Source organism: Acipenser ruthenus, chromosome 7 (assembly GCF_902713425.1).
Source record: "Acipenser ruthenus chromosome 7, fAciRut3.2 maternal haplotype, whole genome shotgun sequence".
Classification (NCBI taxonomy): Eukaryota; Metazoa; Chordata; class Actinopteri; order Acipenseriformes; family Acipenseridae; genus Acipenser; species Acipenser ruthenus.
This window is the reverse complement of record NC_081195.1, coordinates 36,537,631-36,558,366: the sequence shown is the minus strand read 5'-3', so window position 1 is coordinate 36,558,366 and position 20,736 is coordinate 36,537,631. Positions and strand designations below refer to the sequence as shown.

At 38.9% G+C, this 20,736-nt stretch overlaps 1 protein-coding gene across 2 annotated transcripts in view; it reads right to left on the bottom strand.

Moving 5' to 3' along the window:
• The window catches only part of LOC117416271 (PHD finger protein 21B-like), an 89,722-nt gene that overhangs the window by 23,368 nt on the left and 45,618 nt on the right, over nt 1-20,736 (bottom strand). For both annotated transcript variants that reach the window (XM_034027384.3, XM_034027386.3), the window contains one exon: nt 11,527-11,763. In XM_034027384.3, coding sequence (XP_033883275.2) covers nt 11,527-11,763 — 237 coding nt within the window. The remainder of the gene's footprint in view (nt 1-11,526; nt 11,764-20,736) is intronic.

Genomic DNA, 20,736 nt, shown 5'->3' with positions numbered 1-20,736 from the left:
TGACGTAGCACGCACACACCACGCACATTCCACACGCTATAGTAAGTACCATCTATCATGTGGACCTAAAAAGTCACGTTGTACCAAAATATGTATTAAATTAGCGTAGCTGTATTTTTGTTAAAGTCTACCGACGACACTAGGCTTGAGCAAATTCATTGAGCAAATCTGTTTTAAAGTACGAACACATGAAAAAGAACAAAAAAAACATGGTCCCACAAATTTGTTAAAAAAGACAAATACAGTTGTTAAAAGCAGCTTGCTGCAATACTAATATACAACATAACCAAGTTACAGAAGTCCCGGTGGACTGCACTGAGAAATGTGTTGAACTCGTGAACTACCAATATACTGGTTCATCAATAACAACACGAACAAAACAGATTATATTACAAGCACATTGTACTGGCGAGAGCCTTGCAGGATTCCGATTCTTCTTCTTCTTCTTCTTCATCCTGCAGTGACAGTGCTTTTTTTATTACATTTTGTTGGTGGGCGTATGAGGCAGGCTCCACTTTTAGTATTTTAACGCAACCAAAAAACTTTGAGAAAGCTGTACTATATGGAAACACACACAACCCCAAAGTACCACCAAAATAGAGTGTGTCTATATTGTAATATTATCTATTGTAGTAATATTGTATCCTGATTTACCTATTGAATTCCTGGGACACCTTTGTCAAAAAACGGGGTGATCCAGGGAAAACAGGGAGAGGTGGCGACCCTAAGACCAACATGCTGTAAACCACAAATCAATCTGTTTTATTATTTGTCCAATCGATTTAGATACAAAGAAATATTACAAACTAAAAACAGTAACTTAGATAGACCTGTTTGTATATAAGAAAACTAAATAAATAACATCTAGAATGGTTCAATAAAGCGTTGAATAAATTGGCTTACTTGAGAACTTTTTAAATAATTAAAATCTGATGATATTGATTTGTTATTTGCTGGTCCTTTGACTGGCCTCAGTAGGAGTCATTTCACTGTATTTCTATGCTTGAAGTCTTGTTAAATATGCATGCAGATGCACTGTACAAAAAAGTGCTGCTATGTATTTTATGAAATGTGAACATATTGGTGATATATTTAAGCCTAGATCAATGTTTATCAACAGTGGAGTACATAGGTTGAAATAACAGCATTTGGAAAGGGCTGTGTTCCAGCTAAATGAGCCTGCTCTCATCTGATGGTGAAACAACATGTCTACTGGCTGCGATCACACACACACGCTGCCTCCTCAGTATCTGCCCATTTCAGAGAGACCTGCTTTCTGAAGTTTCTTGTTAGTTCTCAAGGTGACACAGCCTGGAAAACTGAACATGCAGCCGAAAGTGCTCAGTGTAATCAAGCCAACACAGTTGCAACCTTCTGAGGTTTTTATAGCAGTTTTTGTTTTTTTAAACAAAGTAGGTTGACTGGGGTCAGAAAAACAGTAAAGCAAAAACCATGCAAAACATACTTTAAACCTGGCTGTCATCCACTGGCTTGGAATAGGGTTCTCAGCAAGTAATGTAACTACCTGCACTATATCCCTCAGCAGTTTGAATATGTTTTGGTTCAATTAAGTCTCGCGGTGGATCCTAATGGTTACATACTTGCTTGCAGTGAATGAAGACTGTTTGGAGGAAATACAGTATATAAAACCTAGAGCAAAAAAGCAGTGACATCCTCAACTTGAATAATAAAGTATGCACAATACAGTCAAGGTAATTCACTGATAACATGCGCTGATAAAGCTGGATTTAAACCAGGGATGGGCTATGCACACTGTGACCCTACAAGACTGCAGTGGGAAAGCTTTCCACAGGCTTACTGCTTCTTGTATTATTGGGAAGGCATGAGACCACAAAACAAGGTTTGATCATGAAAGGAAAACTTACCTTATTTAATTGAGACTAATCTTTTGCAGTTGCAATATATATATGTATATATAGTAGATGCAGAGTATTAGCAACCCTAATAAAGACAACTTTCGGTTAATAACAACATTTTCCCAGGAACCAATCCCATCCCATAGACTTTAATGTTAATATATATATATATATATATATATATATATATATATATATATATATATATATATATATATATTTACTGCACGGCATTTACTGACAACTTTACTACTAGTTGCTGTGCTACAGAGTGCACTTGCATGATTTATGCACATACTTCATGCAGCTTTTATAACACACTGACTTTGCAACTGCGTATTTCTGGTGGACGGAGGCAGAATCGTGGCTTTGAAACTGGCTATGAAGCTGCACGCAAAATTGAGATGGATTTACAGCGGGAGGTTGTACATTGTACAAAAGCAGACAATGTCGGACAATTTCTTATTTTAAAATTGTGTTCTTTAGAATTGGTTGTAAGTACAACACATATTTTTTATGTTTGCTTTACTCATTGTAAGGACAATTATAGTACATCGTTGTGTAGTACTATTTAAGCTGACTCCTTTTTTTTGGTTTACACATGCGTGAAGTAAACATATCGTTCCATATAATTACACTTCAAAATGAGGGCTTTTCACTTATTGGCAACTTTCGGTTAATGACAACTTTTTGCTGTGAACCGAGAGGTTGTTAATAAGCGGCATCTACTGTATATTAATTTCGCAAGAAGAATATTTCATTTAAAGGATTTTTAAACTGTTTCCTTTTCGTCTTTGATGTTCTGAACATTTATGTCCCTGTCACAAAGATGGCCGGAGTGGGTGGCGTCAGACCAGAAGCAGGAAATAAACAGACAGAGATGTGTGGTTTGGTGAAGCTGAGCGAATGCTTTCGCTCAGCATTTAATAAACAGAACAGAAAATAAAAGGTTGGAACACAAAACACAGGACACGGCACTTGCGCCAAAATAAATAGACAAACAAAACGTACTAAACACTTAACAAACGGTGCACGGAGAGACAAACAAACACGGTGAGTACAAACACTTATAGATTATTATTAATTTACTTTACGTTCTCCTTCTCTCTCACCCGTTCTCCACTCTCGAACACCCAACACTGAGTGAATGAAACGTGCATCTATATATACTGTTGTGCTGGGATTCAATTACTAATTAATTATTCACTTGAATCCCAGCACGTGAATTAATTCTGTGCAACCCCATGCTCACATATTACATTTAACCAGCATGTGAAGTGATTTGTGCCCTCCTCGTGCCTAAATACAAATCTACACTTTTTAATACACGTGAAACACAGACCCGTTTATATCCCGTGTACCAATGACTATACACCAACATTAACACACGCACGCAACATACAACACATAATATGCACACAGGGGCGGGGCAAATTGCCACAGTCCCTCTTCCATGTGCATTATACTGAAGCATTTTCAACACAACTTAATAAGGGAATTGCAAAACCCTGCCCACTGATTCAACACAACAACATCAGGACATAACACAATACTGAAAGAAACCAAGGGGGTTTTTAAACCAAGATTACCACTTTTTGTATTTGCTTTTTCTACAGGAGTTTCAAATAAAATTCCCTTTTCCATCCATCTCAGCTTAATCCAATTGCCATCTGTTTACCCAACACCAGAAGTGGGAATTATTAGAAATAAACATAGTATGTGATCTCTATAGTACACGTCACCAGGATCTGACACAATAACATGGGGATGTGGAGAATATTTACTTTCAATTCTTGTGTTTCCCTCTTGAGTGGCAGTGAACGATGGAATATAAAATGGCAAAAACATCAAAAATACTTGAATATTAGTTTTTTTGCAGCAATTGTTATGTCGCGGTATCAAATGTGTATCAAGCATAATGGGAATCCTTTTCTTCTGCAGTCTCCATGGCAACAGCCTATAACCCCCCACCCCCCCTAAATTAATCCAGAGATTTCAAGCTTTGAAATGGCCTGTGCATGGACGGTACATTTAACTCCTAAAATAGATCATTTTTCTGGTCTTGAATTCTATCGACTCTTAACAGTCTCTATTCAGTGAGTCACAAATACAGTATACTTGTTTAAGTTTCGTCACATACAAATCCATTTGCGTTACCCTGCTGTGTGCCAGCTGCTTTGAGGGAAGAACTCCAGGATGGATTAAGTTTACATGGTTTAGTGAGAATCAACAAGGACAACAATGCCGGGTTCAAGGGTCAAACTCCCCACCAGTCTGTGGCAGGTGTGAGTATCATAAAGAAGCACGAGTCTCCAGACTCCTCGGCCATTGCCTTAGACACAGCTACTCAGGCAGACCACATCTATGAAAGGAAACTGCCTTGTTGTTACTTACTGCCAATGTGTTGCTGTGTTTCAGTGACACCACGAATAATTCAAGAAAGCTGCGCATTATTACAGCTATACCCCTGCAGGCTTTGCCTCAACAGGTAGGGTCATGCAAATTGGCTCATATCTAGGCATGCACTGATTTCGTTATTCCGTTGGTTTCATGTATCACTCCTTGTGCCCATGCTTGGGTAGAAGTGCCCCCATACTTGAAGAGGACTACAAATGCAAGGCATGGAGCCTGAGATGTTTGCTGGGGATACAACAATTAATCATTTAATCAATGATTGATTGCCTCAATTAAGTATTCATAGATTGATGAAGTGCCATGGTGCCCTATCTGGAGACTCCCGTATATATGATATTACAAGCGCAGGCATGTTTTCTGTTCTATTCTGTGTCTTTCGTTTGCTTCTGGCTTTTTAATCCTAAAGGTTCAAGAGACATATGTGTCCCACAAATAAATATGCTGCTAACTTTCTTATTTGTGCAATGAGGTGCACAAAACAGTTTCCTTGTGATACTTGAGTCAGTTTCCTTGTGATACTTGAGTCACTCTCATTTTAAGAAGAAACCGTTTTAACAACTGCGCAATTCCTTGTGTACCTTAAAGAGTAAGTAGTGGGGTTCCACCCCCACATGTTGCTACAACTGTTTAAATAGCGCACCTGCAATTTTTCTTTTCATTGTTAACATCTTGATAACTTTTTATACTTGTACCTTTAAACTGAGTTTCAAAGCTCTTTTCAAAATGGCTGCTCTAATGCACTGGGGTTTGAGATCTGTCCTCTAAATCAGTGCGGGAAGAGTGATTAAAAACAAAACAAAAAGCATAACAAGTGCTCTGGCTTTTCTGCTCCGTACCACAACCTGGTTACTGCTGTGTTACCTGTTTGACAATGTGGGCGATAATCCTGCCACTATCAGTGCTCTAGAGCGGCCATTTTGAAAACAGCTTTAAACTTTAAAGTTATATGATAAAAATGTGGATGTTAACAATGACAGGTATGTTATTTAAACAGTTGTAGCAACATGTGGGGATGTATAACGCTATATTTTTCAGAACCCCACTACTTTCTTTTTACAGGGTTAGTAATCAAGTTTTCCCAATGCATATACAGTCAGCACTCAGATACATGTCAGTCACATTTTACCGTCCTTGTATTAAGAAACCAATCAATTCCCATTATATATATATATATATATATATATATATATATATATATATATATATAACAAATTAATGCACTTGCTCGTCACACAGGATTTCCAACTCCGTCACCAGTTTTCTGATACAAAGCCTGTCGCTTCAATTTATTTGTTTATTCGTCCCATCCGCGTTTTTAAACACAGTCCTTTCAACTAAGGACAATAGTTGGAATGGGCCAAAATGAAATAATCAGATACGCGTCACACTCTGAAGTCAACATTTTATAGGTTGGATATGTGAGTGCTGACTGTATTACATTGCTATAGATATGCACATGCATGTTTTCAGTAGTATTTGAAAGCTTTTTTTTTGCTTCTTGCTTTTGAATAATAAAGTACTCTCAATGCACTGATTATAACCAGTCTCATGTTCCATTATAACCTGGCTGATGTTCCATTATAACCTGGCTGATGTTCTATTATAACCTGGCTGATGTTCCATTATAACCTGGCTGATGTTTCATTATAATCTCGCTGATGTTTCATTATAACCTGGCTGATGATTGCACATCTAACCCTTGTAACCCTATAAAACAGCAAGCTGTGATAAATTGACAGGATGTAGATTTTTTAAATTTAAATGTTTTAATAGCAAAGCTTAACTTATAAGTCCATTTGCCAGATGGTCCCAGTTTCTTTCCTTGCTTTATAGTTATATGTTTTCCTGCCAGTTGAATGCCTGTAGTTTTATACATTATACTTTGTATTAGTGAAAAACTGTACATCCTTGACAGCTTAGGTAAATCATTTCAAGTCTACACAATACTTTAATATAATGCGCTTCATTATATTCAACACCACAGGTCAGCCCTTTCTAGCCATTCTCTAGTATTATTATTGTGCTTGCATTTGCTCTATCCCAGCTGAACTGCTCTGATGTTCAGTGCAATAACCTAATTCCGCAAATGCTTGAAGACAAGTATTCATTCACATGATTTAATAAGCTTGAATATGAAGTTAAAACATGTGCCGTGACAGAACTATCACTGTGATTTTCTCTAGGCCTGATTGTTTAGGCTGGCCTCCCTCAGACTAGTTTGAAGGGAAACGACAGTCCAGCATAGATGTGCATTGATACTGTGTTAAACCCTAGTGTGATGTTCCATTATAACCTGGCTGATGTTTAATTATAACCAGTCTCATGTTCCATTATAACTTGGCTGATGTTTCATTATAACCTGGCTGATGTTTCATTATAACCTGGCTGATGTCTCATTATTACCAGTCTCATGTTCCATTATAACCTGGCTGATGTTCCATTATAACCTGGCTGTGGCAATGCTTCCTATTCCAAAAGATATGTTCTACATCCTGGGGGGGTGACAGTGCTACATGGGTGCAATCAATAGCCCCCAATATATTTGGAAAACCAGACCATCAGACTCTAAAAGCTGGTTCTAAAGTTACCCTTATAAAAGTTTACCATTGTATTTTTGCTGTTGCGACAATGCAACCCTATCAGATCAGTAGTCGTTTTACACCTAGGACGAAGAACTCACTTCCAAATTGTATCCGGAATGCTGAGTCTGTCAGTGTTTTTAAATCTATGCTCAAAACATACAGTATTTCTTTAATTTGGCTTTTCACTAGCGAGCAGTTTGGAGCTATTTTGACTAGCTGTATATTTCTGTAAAATATACAGGTTGCACATGAAGGGCGCTATATAAATGAAATTTGTATGGTATGGTAGTTTGAGACTTTACTCACAAACTGATTATTTCTGAACTACCCACACAGGGCCGACGTCAACACCCGGGCAACCTGGACAACCTGGGTAACCGCCCGGGGTCCACACACATACAGAAATACAATTGCAAATATGAGTAAATGAACTATTTCTGTACTAGCTATCCTACTCAAGCAGCCTTTAGGGATAGAAACGCTTAGGTTTCACAAAACTAAACTGTATGCGTGCAGTGCAGTGAAACTTTTCAGATCTCCACTTTTTTCTTTTCTCTTTTCCTGCATACGTCCTGTTCCCTTAGTCCCACCTCTTCTCATTCACTATTGGCTTCCATCCTCCCCAGTTGTTCGTAAAGCCGAAAGCTATTGGCTGATCTCGACATACAATTATACAAATGTGCCAATTAAATACGTTCTATAATTGGCAGATTTACTTTTCAACAATCAAGACTTTCATTTGACAAGCATTTCGTCGAGCCTCATTATCATAACGTCTATTATTATCTTAACGCCTGAACGCCTATTAAAATTATACGATTGAGGTGCTAATCCTGAGAAATGGTGCAGAACAGTCTGAGCCCATGATGTGGATTCAGTACCTCTCTCTCTCCTCTCTCTCTCAGCCTGTGGGGTCAGCTGATGAAGTGCCTTCCTAGCCTGGCCTTTCACCCCCCAAGACACCAGTCCAAGCCCAAGCGGCGGTCAAAACATTCTTATGTAAATGTAATCGCCCTGGAGAGTGCCTGGCCAGTCCCAAGAGGAGAGGGCACACATTGTAAAACCAGTCTGTCCACACACAGGCGTGGCTGTGAACAGCTGAAAGAAGGCAGCAGCACACATGTGACACTCTTCAAAGGAACAGTAAAGGGGTGGGAACAAACAGTTGTTAATGCCTGTGTGGTATTACTATTAAATACCAACAAGGCATCACATTTTTGTATTAGATTTTACTGTTTCTCATCACAAAATAAATACAGATCGAAGAGCCTGTACAAGAACTAGCAAGATTTTGATCTTAATAACTAAACTGTGTGCCTATGCAAAACTGAACTGATGTCCTTTATCTGACACGTGCCTTGAAAGTCATTGCGCAATAAGGCTCAGAGCAAATAATACAATCTGCGCGCACACACACACACACACACACACATTCACTGTGGCTATAAGAAAAATCTCTTAGACTTAATGCAAGTTGAAAAGGCACAGCCATGCTCTGAACCTCTTTCCTGGAAAAACATAATAGTTTCTCTAAATACATTTCTCTGGTTTCCTGATTTTCCAAGATCGCCACGCTATGTTTAAAGGTCATTTGTTTCAGTTTATTACCTGTTAAAACTTGCTCACCAGTGTAACCAGGCGGAGGCTGGGTGTGAACCAGTGACCCCGCACACTGCAAGCGAGCACCTTAACCACAATGCAAAAGAGCCGACAGAAGACTGTTTCTGCAGTGTATCATATTAACAAATGGTGCTCACGTTATGATAAGTATTTATAAGACAATACAAAAGGGCAGGTTAAACTGCTGAGCAAACACCAGGGCCCTACTTGGGGTTAGGGTTGCCACTTATTACACTTAGCTATGCTTTTACTTATGGGAAACTTTGATAAGGGAAATACTTTTTTTTTTGGATAACAGATTTCAATGTGACGAGGAATAACTCACAGCTCTTGTAGGCCGATATAAGCAATTTCTAACCAAGGCCTATCTGTCTTTTAATAGGATGTTGCTTTGGTTGAACAGAGAAGTGTCAAATCATGTTCTGGAACCACTTTTGAAGGAATATTGTAAACCAAAACAGTTACAATAGACAGCTGGGGGAATATGGTCAATTGTCTCCTATGGAACCCCTCAGGATGTCACAAAAAAACCAATAAAACACAATGAAACAATAAACCATGGCAACCCCATTGTGGCTTGCTCCTTGGGTCCTGATAATGAAGGGTGAGGAGGAGGGGGGAGCAAGAGAATAATAAATAAAAACAACGCTGAGAAGGTGATCTGTTTGCCAAGGTTGTTAACAGTGTTACCCTGCATTGATAATGTTACTGGCAGATAAAACTCTGAACAGGCACTTTATTCCATTTCTTCAGTAATGGCATCAAATGGGAGTCTGAGCTGAATTTTATAAAGCGTGTCAACTAAAGTGGGAGGGTAGCGTCTGAGCGAGGGAGAGAGAGAGGGAGAGAAAGCTCCACAGGGGGAGTATTCACTTGTGGTTGCTAAAACTTAAAGCTGTAGTAAGGGCTTTTAAAATCAATTTCTTACCTTCTATAAGAATGATGTAATTTTTCACTGCTGCTGTTGTCTGGCCAAAGTGGGCCCTTCCACTCCTGGTCTTTGTTCCAACCCTGTACTAAATTATTTAATTGAACCAGACCCTGAAGCAGTTCGTTATATCATTTTACCTCTAGACCTCCAGGACTGCTATAGAGCAACTCTTTCTTTCTTTCTTTCTTTCTTTCTTTCTTTCTTTCTTTCTTTCTTTCTACCAGAAACAGTGAATACCACCTTCCTCTGAAATCAACAAATTATGTCAGGGAGTGAGGAATGCTTATTAGTTTTACCTTGATAGAACTTTTTATACAGTACTTTGGTTAATATATTCTCAAACCTGATTTCCCTGGTAAATAAACCCTTATAACATAGTAAAAACATAGCAAAGTGTAAAAAACACATATTGACAGTATTAAAGAATAGCGAGGTATGGTAAAGCATATTAATAAATATGGCAAACCAGTATAACCATCGGAAAAGTAAAAATACTGTGGTGAACTTTTATAAGGGATGGAACATGTCTAGCTGCTAATTCAAGACTGGGTATTTGCTACAGTGGTTGAGGTTCCCCAAAGGCAGGCTGTGCTGTAATATCTACGGGTTCAAATGATCGGTTGGCAGGTGCTTCTGCATTAAAACAACACAGACATCAGTCTCAAAAGTCTACATAGGCAGATGAGGTGATTTGAGGTGCTAATCTTTGAGAAATGGTGCAGAACAGTCTGAGCCCATGATGTGGATTCAGTACCTTCCTCTCGGCCCGTGGTGGCCCCACACTCTGTTGACAGTGTTATGGCAGGTGCTTCTGTTTCTTTTCAGTGAGTTAGTGATCATTTATGTTTAGAAGGCTTTCTACACCACTTAAGTCCAGCTCAACGTTCTTGATGCACATAAACAGTGATGTGTATTTAAACTGTGGCATAGACGTAACTTCTCTCATTTGCCCAAATAACTATGTGACGGCACCCATTGTAAAATCCATCTCTGACTGCCATCTCCAAATTAGATTGCAAATAAAAACAAACGATGGCTCCCAGACAGTTGTAAGTGGCATGAATGCACAGCATTTCAATGTAAGCACATTTTATTTCTTGAGACATTGTTGCTTGTTACTAGCTTTTTCTTTGAACGTAATTTTATGAACGAGCGGAGGCCATTCTGGCCATCAGTGCTAGCCCGGAAAAAAAGGGTATCCTTCGTCTTAAATCTCTCTCCTCTTAATTTCCAGCTGTGTCCTCTGGTCCTGGTTTCTGTGCTGCGTTAATTTATGGGCTAGGGGTTAACTCTGTCAACTTATTTTAAGATGCTAAAGAGTAAGTAGCGGGGTTCCGAAAATATAGTGTTACACGTCCCCGCGTGTTGCTACAACTGTTTAAATAACGTACCTGTCATTTTTCATTTAACTGTTAACACCCTGACTTTTTACACTTATAATTTTAAAGTCTGTTTTAAAGCTCTTTTCAAAATGTCCGCTCTAGTACACTGTCAGGATTATTGCCCACATTTTCAAACAGGTAACATAGCAACAACTATCCATGATGTGGTACGGAATAGAAAAGCTACAGCACTTGTTATGTTTTTTGTTTTTTTATGGTTCTTCCTGCAGTGATTTAGAGTACACATCTCAAACCCCAGTGCACTAGAGAAGTCATTTTTCAAACAAGTAAGCCCCCTCTCACACCACTGTATATAAAAAAAAAAAGTTTAATCACCTAGAATTTTAGTATTGAGACATAATTAAAAAAAAAAAAATAATAATATGAACATAATTTAGATCTTTTATTTAACATCATGTAATCAAAGAAACTGTAAACTGATATCACAGAAGCCTACCGGAAGCCATAACAGTAGTACAGTATTTCATGTTAGATTTCGAAATATCACATTTTTTAATTTTTGTCAGTTTTCCATAAGGAATATGGAAAACTACAAGCTTTTGTGAAGCAAAATTAGTTAATTCTATAGGGGAATGTAAAACTTTTGCCCATAGCTCTTATGATAACACTGTGGCCCAGGATCTCGCCTTATGGCCAGCGGGAGCCGACCTCTTTAATTAAAGGCAGTGTCAGTGAAAGGGGCTCAGTATTCTTGGTACCTGTGAGCTCGATGTCTCGGACACTCTCCTGCCCCCCGCTTTGCTAGCTGTCTGCAGGTTGATGGGGGCTGTCTGCGGAGGCTCTGGGCTCGCTGCCTTCTGTCCGTTACTGTGTGCGGTAACCATGGGGACAGGATTCTTTGCCGGCAACACAGAAATCGCTACGCTCTGGTTGGGTGGCTTGATGGGGGAAATGGGTTTGGTGTTCCCAACAGGACAACTTCTTACCACAAGCTTCTGTGAAGACAAAACAGAGAGGGGGATACTTTTTATTAACATCTCACCTTGCATCACATAAATACGTGCATGCATAGAACTATACTGACACACACACACACACACACACACATTGACTGCTCTCCAATAGCTTTTCTTTTTACTAACCCTGGCAGAACTGCTAACTGGATTACCTTTACACCGGTGACCACTGTGATCTGAAGCCGCAAAGGAGCGAATGTATTTCTTTACATCATTGCAACAACTTAAATAGCTAACCAAGCTCCCCCCGCCGTAATGTTAAAAATTACACACCTAAAATGACGAGACAGAACTGTGTCAATATTTATTTGTACAACCAAAAGGCTGTTTTGATAATTAACCAGCCTACTAATGACATACCGTCGCCAGCCCGGCCCTCCTACTGAACAGTGAGGCTCAGGCCTACGCGATGGATGAGCAGGCAGGCTCAGTTCTGTCTGTAGCTGCGCACTCAGGCAGACAGCAGGCTGGAATAAGTATGCTAGTCACACCCGTGACAGCTCTTGGAAGAGCATGAGTTCGGAAGCTGTGATTAGTACAGCATGCTGCTGGACATTTCAGACTCCTAAAACACAGCGTTCTGCACAAATCAAGATGTAATGTGGGATGGATTCTGCTACCTCGTGTTTTATTTTCCACACATTGTAAACAAAGTGTTTATAAAATATGATACAACAGAAATAAAAAAATGTATATATACTGTGCATAACTATTATTTAAAAAAATATATAATTTGGTCGAATCAAACTTTTTCTTTCTTTCTCCCTCTTTCCCTCCCTCTCTCCCTCTTTCTTTCATTCTTTCGATTATATGCAGTTTTGCCTAGTAAGCAACCCTGTATGAATCAAACCATGTATGAATCGAACCATACAATTATATTAGTGTTACGCCAATTGAAAAAGTATGCTTGAAACACCCCTCTGCCTCCACTGCCCAAAGCAGTACTAAAGAAAATCAAGCAAATTACTGCAAAAACATGAACACAACCACACACAGACTCGGAATCAATAAAACACTTTTCTTTTTTAAAAAGAACAAGGAGAAACGACACAGGAGACCTGGCAGCATGTTCTAATTTAGTGTGGCACCGTAGATTCACTATCGCTGTGAAAGAACGTGGAACTGAGGCACACGACCATGTTAATCACAAAAGAAGAACAGGAATGGGGAGGGAGTTGTTATAGTTTTAGATTCATGTAGAGGCCACAGAGAGGCTGCATATTTAGGCCTAATCAAGAGGAGCAATCCACTGGGGCCCGCTGTCTGTGTATGGGGAGCAGCAGTGTGCTGTACATTTAGGGGAATCTTTGTTGAATTCAGAAGCCCCACAGTAGCCTTCCATTTTCTGTATTCAGGTATAGACGGAATGGAGAGATTCACACATTCCCCCAAAAATGTATGTGTTCATGCTGCTTCATGGTTTGTTTTCATTTTGCATGTGCTTATTATTCAGTGATAGGAGTTCTTAATTAATTATCATTTATGTCACAAACATAATTGACATTTGGCACTGCCTCTGTGCAAGGCGTGGGAGTGTGCAGCGCTAATGTCTTCCTGCCTAAAACAGTGAGTTAAACATTTTCTGTTAAATTCTCTGTTTCGGGGGGGGGGGGGGGGGGGGATAAATTACTGATGCGCATCCCTAGGGGTCATTTCTATACTGGTCTCATTATAGAAATTCCACCTAGCTCAGGCTTGCTCAAGGGTCAAACATGACTTTCTTGTTCTGCATCTTGTAAGGCACTTTGTGATGGTGGTCCACTATGAAAGGCGCTATATAAAATAAAGATTGATTGATTGATTAATTAAACATGCCAAATATCTATGTGTGCTTAAAAAGTAACACATTATAATAAAAAAGATGTTAGTGGATAAAAAAAATCAAAACAGATACAATTAAATATTCTGGGAATTCAAAGTGTATTTCATTAACCTGTATCAGAACTACAATATACTAATAGACAGACAAAAATGACATTACTATTTAGATATATGTATCGACAGGGTAAAAAGCCATGCATTTTCTTAGTAAAAATACTCGGCTAAAACTGTGAAGAAAACTGTTTGAAACGGCCTATAGCTTGTAAAATCTGGTAATATTTAGTTAGAAATATGAAAACCTGATAATAAAAGGCCGTATTTACTGCAGACTCATACGATGTGTGTGCGTTATATCTTATTGCTACTGCTAAGCAAAGCTGTTCAAAGTATTTGGAATTTCTGTTATAATTACAGGCCATCTGGGGTCATGTGATGATGTGGTGGAGAGGAAACGCATCCCCTCTGACTGTACCCATGTGTACAATACTGGCTGTCACCCTCACAGTGATAGTGTGAACCCGACCCTGAAATCCACAAACACATAGTTCTACCAAAAAAAAAAAATCCTAAATCGCTGATCAATTCTGTAAAATATAAACCTCATTCCTGCCTGTAGTTGTATTTTTTTTTAATGTGTTGTTTTTATAGTTTAAAAAACTACCTTAGATTTACCACCTTAAATGTTGATAGACCCTTGTTGTTAGATATTATCACTAATAATTAAGGGACACCCTACAAGCAAGGTTATTGAAATCACACAAACAAAAGGCGGTGCTGCTATTAAGCATACAAAGTGTTTGTTGTTTTTAGAGCTGTAGAGCTCTGCTGTATTTTCTCTGCACAGATCACATCTATACACAAAGGATTAGATGCACTAGAATTGGGACGAATGCTTGATTTCACATACGTGATATAGAATTTAGTTTTTGACGGCACCGATTCTCGCATATTTCCAAAGAATGCAACCAAACATCAGGGGACCAATGCGGAAGTCGATTTGCAAAGGTCCCGCAGCTCAGAGTTGCGCCTGAAGCCCTACAGAACACCCTGTCTAAATATTCTTTTGGCCTCTCATTCAGTTCAACAGTGCACGTTGCTGAATGTTGTGTTCTGACTGAAGGAAAGCAATCGATATTGATTGGAAGGCGTTTGATAGTCAGGGTTATTGCTGTGTCACACATGACTCCCGTGTGTGCTCTCAGACATGCTTCCTTCCCCTGAGTCTGAACAGGCTCAATGTTTGTAATGTCATTTTCTCCTCATGGATAAGCAGTCAATAGCAGCACATGATATTTATTCCAAAGAACCAGGCTCTGAATATATTCCGAACCTGGAAGTGCTTGGTCGTCTTGTTACTCGTATGTCTGCAATATTTTGACCACAGTTACAGAACACTGATATACTAGGATTCATTAGACCCCAGCTATTGATGCTACATATGTTGTGAAGAGAGAACAGGTGGCTCATATTATTGAATATTCTCTGCATGACCAACCTTTCCAAAAACAAGGAGGGTTTTTTTATGCTATAAATTCCCTATATCTCATACGTGTTCTGATTCATTATGTGATTAATCGTCTTCTACCAACGTACTCATAAACTGGTTTAAGAAATGTTTTGTTAAGGTCTGTGTTTATCACATCAAGTTTGAGGTTTACAAAACATTTTTCAACCGTTTTCTAACAAACTTGAACTAGATGATTATTGAAGATATATAATATGCTTGGATATTGCTTCAATCATTATACCGCAGGCAATAAAAATACTTCTCAGAATTACTTTTTCACATTTGTGCAACACCCCTGAGGGTGCGGGATGTTCTTTCTAACTTTTCTTGATAAATCTTTTCCCCTGTTTTTTTTTTTTTGTTTTTTTTTAAAGAAAGAGATTTCCTGAGGGGTTTCAACCTGCTATTAAACTTCTCAACCTGTTTTTCTTTCAGCTCCTTCGAGGATGACAGCGATGGTTCACACAATGCTGAAACCACTGCGAGCATGAGGAAATTCACTGGGATTCGAAAAGCGCTGTGTCTGTGTTGTTATGGTGATAGGTTCAAATTACTGCAGCTGGTATCTCTCTGCTTTTTTTTTTCATGTTGTAACGATTGCTGTTGCTGCCAAACCTATTATTTTGAACCACTTAGCAGCAGAGTAGAATACAAGGATGGAAAAATGGAGTACACTCGGAAAAGTACTGCAATTGTCTTTAAGCAGGAAAACAGAAGTTAGCGTCAGGTACTGTCTGTGCCTCAATATGCACCACACAAGAAGTGCACTTTTTTGGCTATCCGCCATCTTATATTGCTGTCCACTGCAATGTCTGAAGCACAGTGCAGCTGAGTTTTTTTTTATTCTGCAAACATGCAAGTTCTTCTGCCTCCGTACTGTATGTGTCTGCCAGACCCACTTACTGTATAGAGAAGTGTGAAAGATTTTATATCTCTCTGATTTGAGGGATCTGTAAAATGATACATTTTGTTTTTGCACTAATCAAATCCCTGCTACACAATTTTCTGCCACGGAAAACTACTTTTAAAAGTCTGGCAATTGCCTGCCAGTCTTTACAAGAAATCAATTTAAATGCAAATCATTTCATTTTAATTTTGCTGTTTGTTCCACTGGGGCATTTTCATGCAGTTAAAAAAATAGCATATCACGGCTGTACAAAGTACAAACAGCAGGGGGCGTTAATAGATAGGAGGGTCTCTGGTAAATAAACATACATGCTGAGGGCCCTTTACTGATGGTCTGTAAAAAAAATCCTTGGAAAGAAATGTTACAAATACGTTAATAAGTTGCACAGTATTACGTCCATCTCAAAGTTGCAGTGTCCTACAATCCTGTTCAAATTTTCACTGAACTAAACTATTCCATAGTTTAGACTTCTGTGCATCACCAGAAAGCAGACTTTGTTGACTTGCCAGTTTGTTTTAACTAAGGCAGTTTTAGCTCCAGGCACAATTTTCGGTGAACTAAAGAGTCAACCTCCTGCAGTAGGGGGTTATATATTAGGGACAAAATGTATAGTTTCCTTTTGTTCACATTTTGGTGAGATAATTGTATAAGAAAACCCCTAAATACATACATATAAAGCAAATATTTAAAACTAGCATAATTTTTTTTTTAAATGGAGTGTTCACACAAATAGTTTATAATCTTTTTTTTGTGGTAGCTAATGGTAAATTATCAATTCATTAAAACAATCACTACATCCAGAGCTACAACACTATACTGTTCCTTGTCTAGTAGTGAAAATGGTTACAGTATTCAGGGGGAATGTGTTGAGGTTTCATACAGAACCATGATTGAATGGGAATACTTCAGAGCATTGAACTGAATTATTGTCAACACCATACCCATGGAAAGCAAAGGAAGGAACTTGTTACAGCGGCAGTGCAGCTATTTACAATGTGTCTGACTTGAGACAAACTGACTTGGCCTCCTTCCAATCTTTCTTAATCTTCACACTGCCCAGATTTCTCTCACATCATTTGATATCATTAAAACTTTTGTCCACGGGAGAAGTTGTTGCAAACCTGAGACACAGAGCTGGGTGTTAAACAAGTTTAAGCACTGAAACTGGGAGGATTTTCCACGGTTAAGTTTGATCATAGCCATCATCTATTTTCAGTCAGGAAACACATGCCATAGAGTATATGAGGTAACCCTGCCCATAAATTAGCTCACAGATCAGTGGAGAGGCTGACCGTAGGGAAGCCATGGGCAGGGGGGCAGAATAGCTGCCCTCCCCCGTTAGACGAAGCGGAGGAGGAGACGCTGGCGCACAGCCGGGACGTAATGGATTGAGGTAAGGTTTACGGGATGTTTACTTGATTTGAAGGTTAGACTGAGTTCCCTGCTCTGCTTAATAAAATACCTGGACAATAAATGTGTAGATTCAGATACTCTAAATAACTTGTGTTAATGAATGTCCTTACCAAGTTTCATCATAATATTCAAAAGATATTTCTATTACCAGAACAATGTTCTCTAGGTAAATGTTAAAATGTAGCTGTGACATAAGTACCGTACGTACGCAAAGATGAACTAATAGGTGTCTTCTTATATCTACGGATTATGATTAATAACTTTAAAAGAAAGTCCTTAGCAAGTTCCATCACAATTGGATAAGCAGTTCTTTATATATGTATGGGGAAACAGAGAGAGAGAGAATTCAAAAACAGCAAACCGGTCTATATCCAAGAAGAATCAGGATCTGACAGGATACTCATCAATTACTAGAAATAGTTCACAAAGAAAAAAAGCATTGATAAAATGAAAATCACTATTTTAAGAACTAGCTAGAACATTTCTGCTTCTGCCTTCTTCAGATAGCATGGTAGAAATATCATGCAAAGTCTACCTGGCTGTTTCTACCATGCTATCTGAAGAAGGTGGAAGCCAAAACGTTGTAGCTAGTTATTAAAATAGTGAGTTTTCAGTTTATGAATTACTTTTCCTTTTCTTCTTCATTGTATATATACATCTATATATATATATACCACAAACTGGTTTAAATAGAGACTTGTGCCCCTAACGATATGCAAATGTGTGTTGTTCCAAACAGCGCTGTGTTCCGTCTGTAGCTAAAAGCGTGATTAGAGTGCCCTTAATGTCTGCCTCTTTTACATAAGGTCACGACTCAACTGGTGCAAAAAAACATACGAACAAAGAGTGGCGTGCTGTAATAAATGCAAACTAGCATTGAAGGGCTTTTGATAATTACGGTGTAGCTGATAGCATTCAAAGGCTATTACTAAATGAGAACAACGGTTTCCTTCTGTATTGGAATCGTTTGTTTTGATAAAATGCCAAGACTGTCAAAAAAGCCAATGCTCGCCTTTTTTTTTACGCACCCTGACATTTAATGAAATGAATACCCAACAAGGAAACATATCCATTGGTGCATGGCTCTGGGTGTAATCAGTGCCAGGGGTAACATCGCTTTTCATCCACACAGACATTGCTGCTGGGATTGTGTGTGTGTCTGCGACCCAACTTTTCATGCCTTTCTCCCCTAGGGGCCTGAATTTGAATCCAGTCCCAAGTGAAATTTCATGCCCCCCACTGGACCCTCGCAAGACAAACACAATTCCGGTACAATGGGCAGTACGCCTCACTTGAATGGCAGGTCAGGATAGAGGTGCACCTTTTATCTCCTGCAGAGCTGTGAGGGAAAGCTCTCATGGTTCCTGCCTGCAATGTCTTACTGAAGCCCTGTGCTGGTGTGAACGTTCAAGCTAAAAGGGATTGCAGCGAACAAATGCATTTCATAAATATTATCTTTTGCATTTCCATTATCTACCTAGGTCTCAAACAGGTAGTTTTGAAAGAAACACATGTTAAGTAGGTTAAGGAAGACCAAGGAAGTGCTGCACTATTTGAAAGTATGGTTTGCAAACAGAGATTTATTATTCTAGTGTAATACCAGATATCATGTTTATAAAAATCTTTCAAACCTGCACAACTGAGACACACATAATGAGAGGCAGTGCACAGCAGGTATGATTTATGGAGTTATTTGATGAGCAGAAATACGATTCTATCAAGCGTTGTGTTCCACACACCTAGCAGCTGAATAGGAAAATGCTATTAAACCCAAAACACACTAATTACAAATTAAAGCATCTCATAATCAATGATTGCTGAAGAGTGCTTCAAGCACAATAAAGGTGCAGCAAAGGCTATAAAGGCTCTTTCACTTCTCACATGCAGCAGCAGAAGAAATGGAGGAAGAACTGAGGTCTTGTTGGGGTTTTCATAGTGAAGGTGTGGAATCAGAAAGTCATTTCATGTGACAGCAGGGTATTCTTCCAGCAGCTGTGGGACTAATAGTTTTGTGTGCTGATTGCATGGTTACACGCTGTAGCTGTGGAGTGGGGAATGGGGAAAACAGCTTTCAAAAACCGACAAACTCAACAAACGTCAAATATCTTCAACCCTTTACACACTGCAGATCTGTACACAGGCCCAGGAGAGATCCAGTCAAAACCGCAGAGCGAGCCAGTAACATAGAATATCTACCACTGTAATAAAAGGCTTCACGTGCTGTTGTTATTTTTCATTTCACTAACCTTGCCCTAACCCTAATCCTAGCTGCAACCCTTATTAACATACATTAGTGGGACACTGTTAAAATGACACTGTACTGCTGAATGACTCCATAATATCGTTTTGTTATTGCTGGGTTAATACACTGACTGACCTATACAGTATCCTGGTTTATTTATGGCAAATGATTCTGTACAGCTGTCAGAGTATGCTTAAGTCAACACAGCTACATTTATGACAGTGTTCATAATAATAATAAAAAGAAGAATATCAAGTATATTTGTGACATATGGCCCTCACTTTGCTGTAAGGATACTAAATAAATCATGATTTGTTTAATTTAGTAAGGCTTTGACTACACACACACTCTGACGTTATATTCACTCTTTTGTAATCAAACTAGGTTACTTAAATTGCAGGCCATTTTCAATACAGACTAAAAAGGGGAAGGGTCAAATCAAGACACACTGTAAATACTTAATCTGAGAAATGAGCTCATCAGGATAGACTGTACATACACAAGTACAGATGTCAGAGGTATGGACAGAGGAACAGCTGGGCAGGTTCCATCATGTCTTCCCAGCTTCTGATATGCTCGATAACTCGTAAAGAATGTTGTAACCAAGTCTGATCCCAATTGGATAAGCGCTTCTCTAAAAATCATTACATGTGTGACTTAGGTCAGTGGCGGCTGGTGGCCAAAAGAAATGGGGAGGCAGAAAAACAGGCAGGGGGTGCAGCAGTAGAATTGTATTATTGTATTCTGACTGACAACACTTTTCATATCTTCTTAACATTTTACCACAATTTGTCTGTTAAACACATTTCCTCCACTAGCCTGCAGAGAAAATAAAACAGTAGCTCATCATTGTTTATTTAACTGTTACACACTGCCAGCATGTGTTTAATAATGCACTGTATACAACATTAATAGCATTTAGATTTGAAGACGGGGTGCAGTTTGTCAAATTTCCATGGGGGTGGGTGATAAAATACACAAACTATGAAACAGTAGGAAAGCCTCTTATAAAGATACATCATGTTGATACACCACTGCTAAGATCTGCCACGATGCAAATGT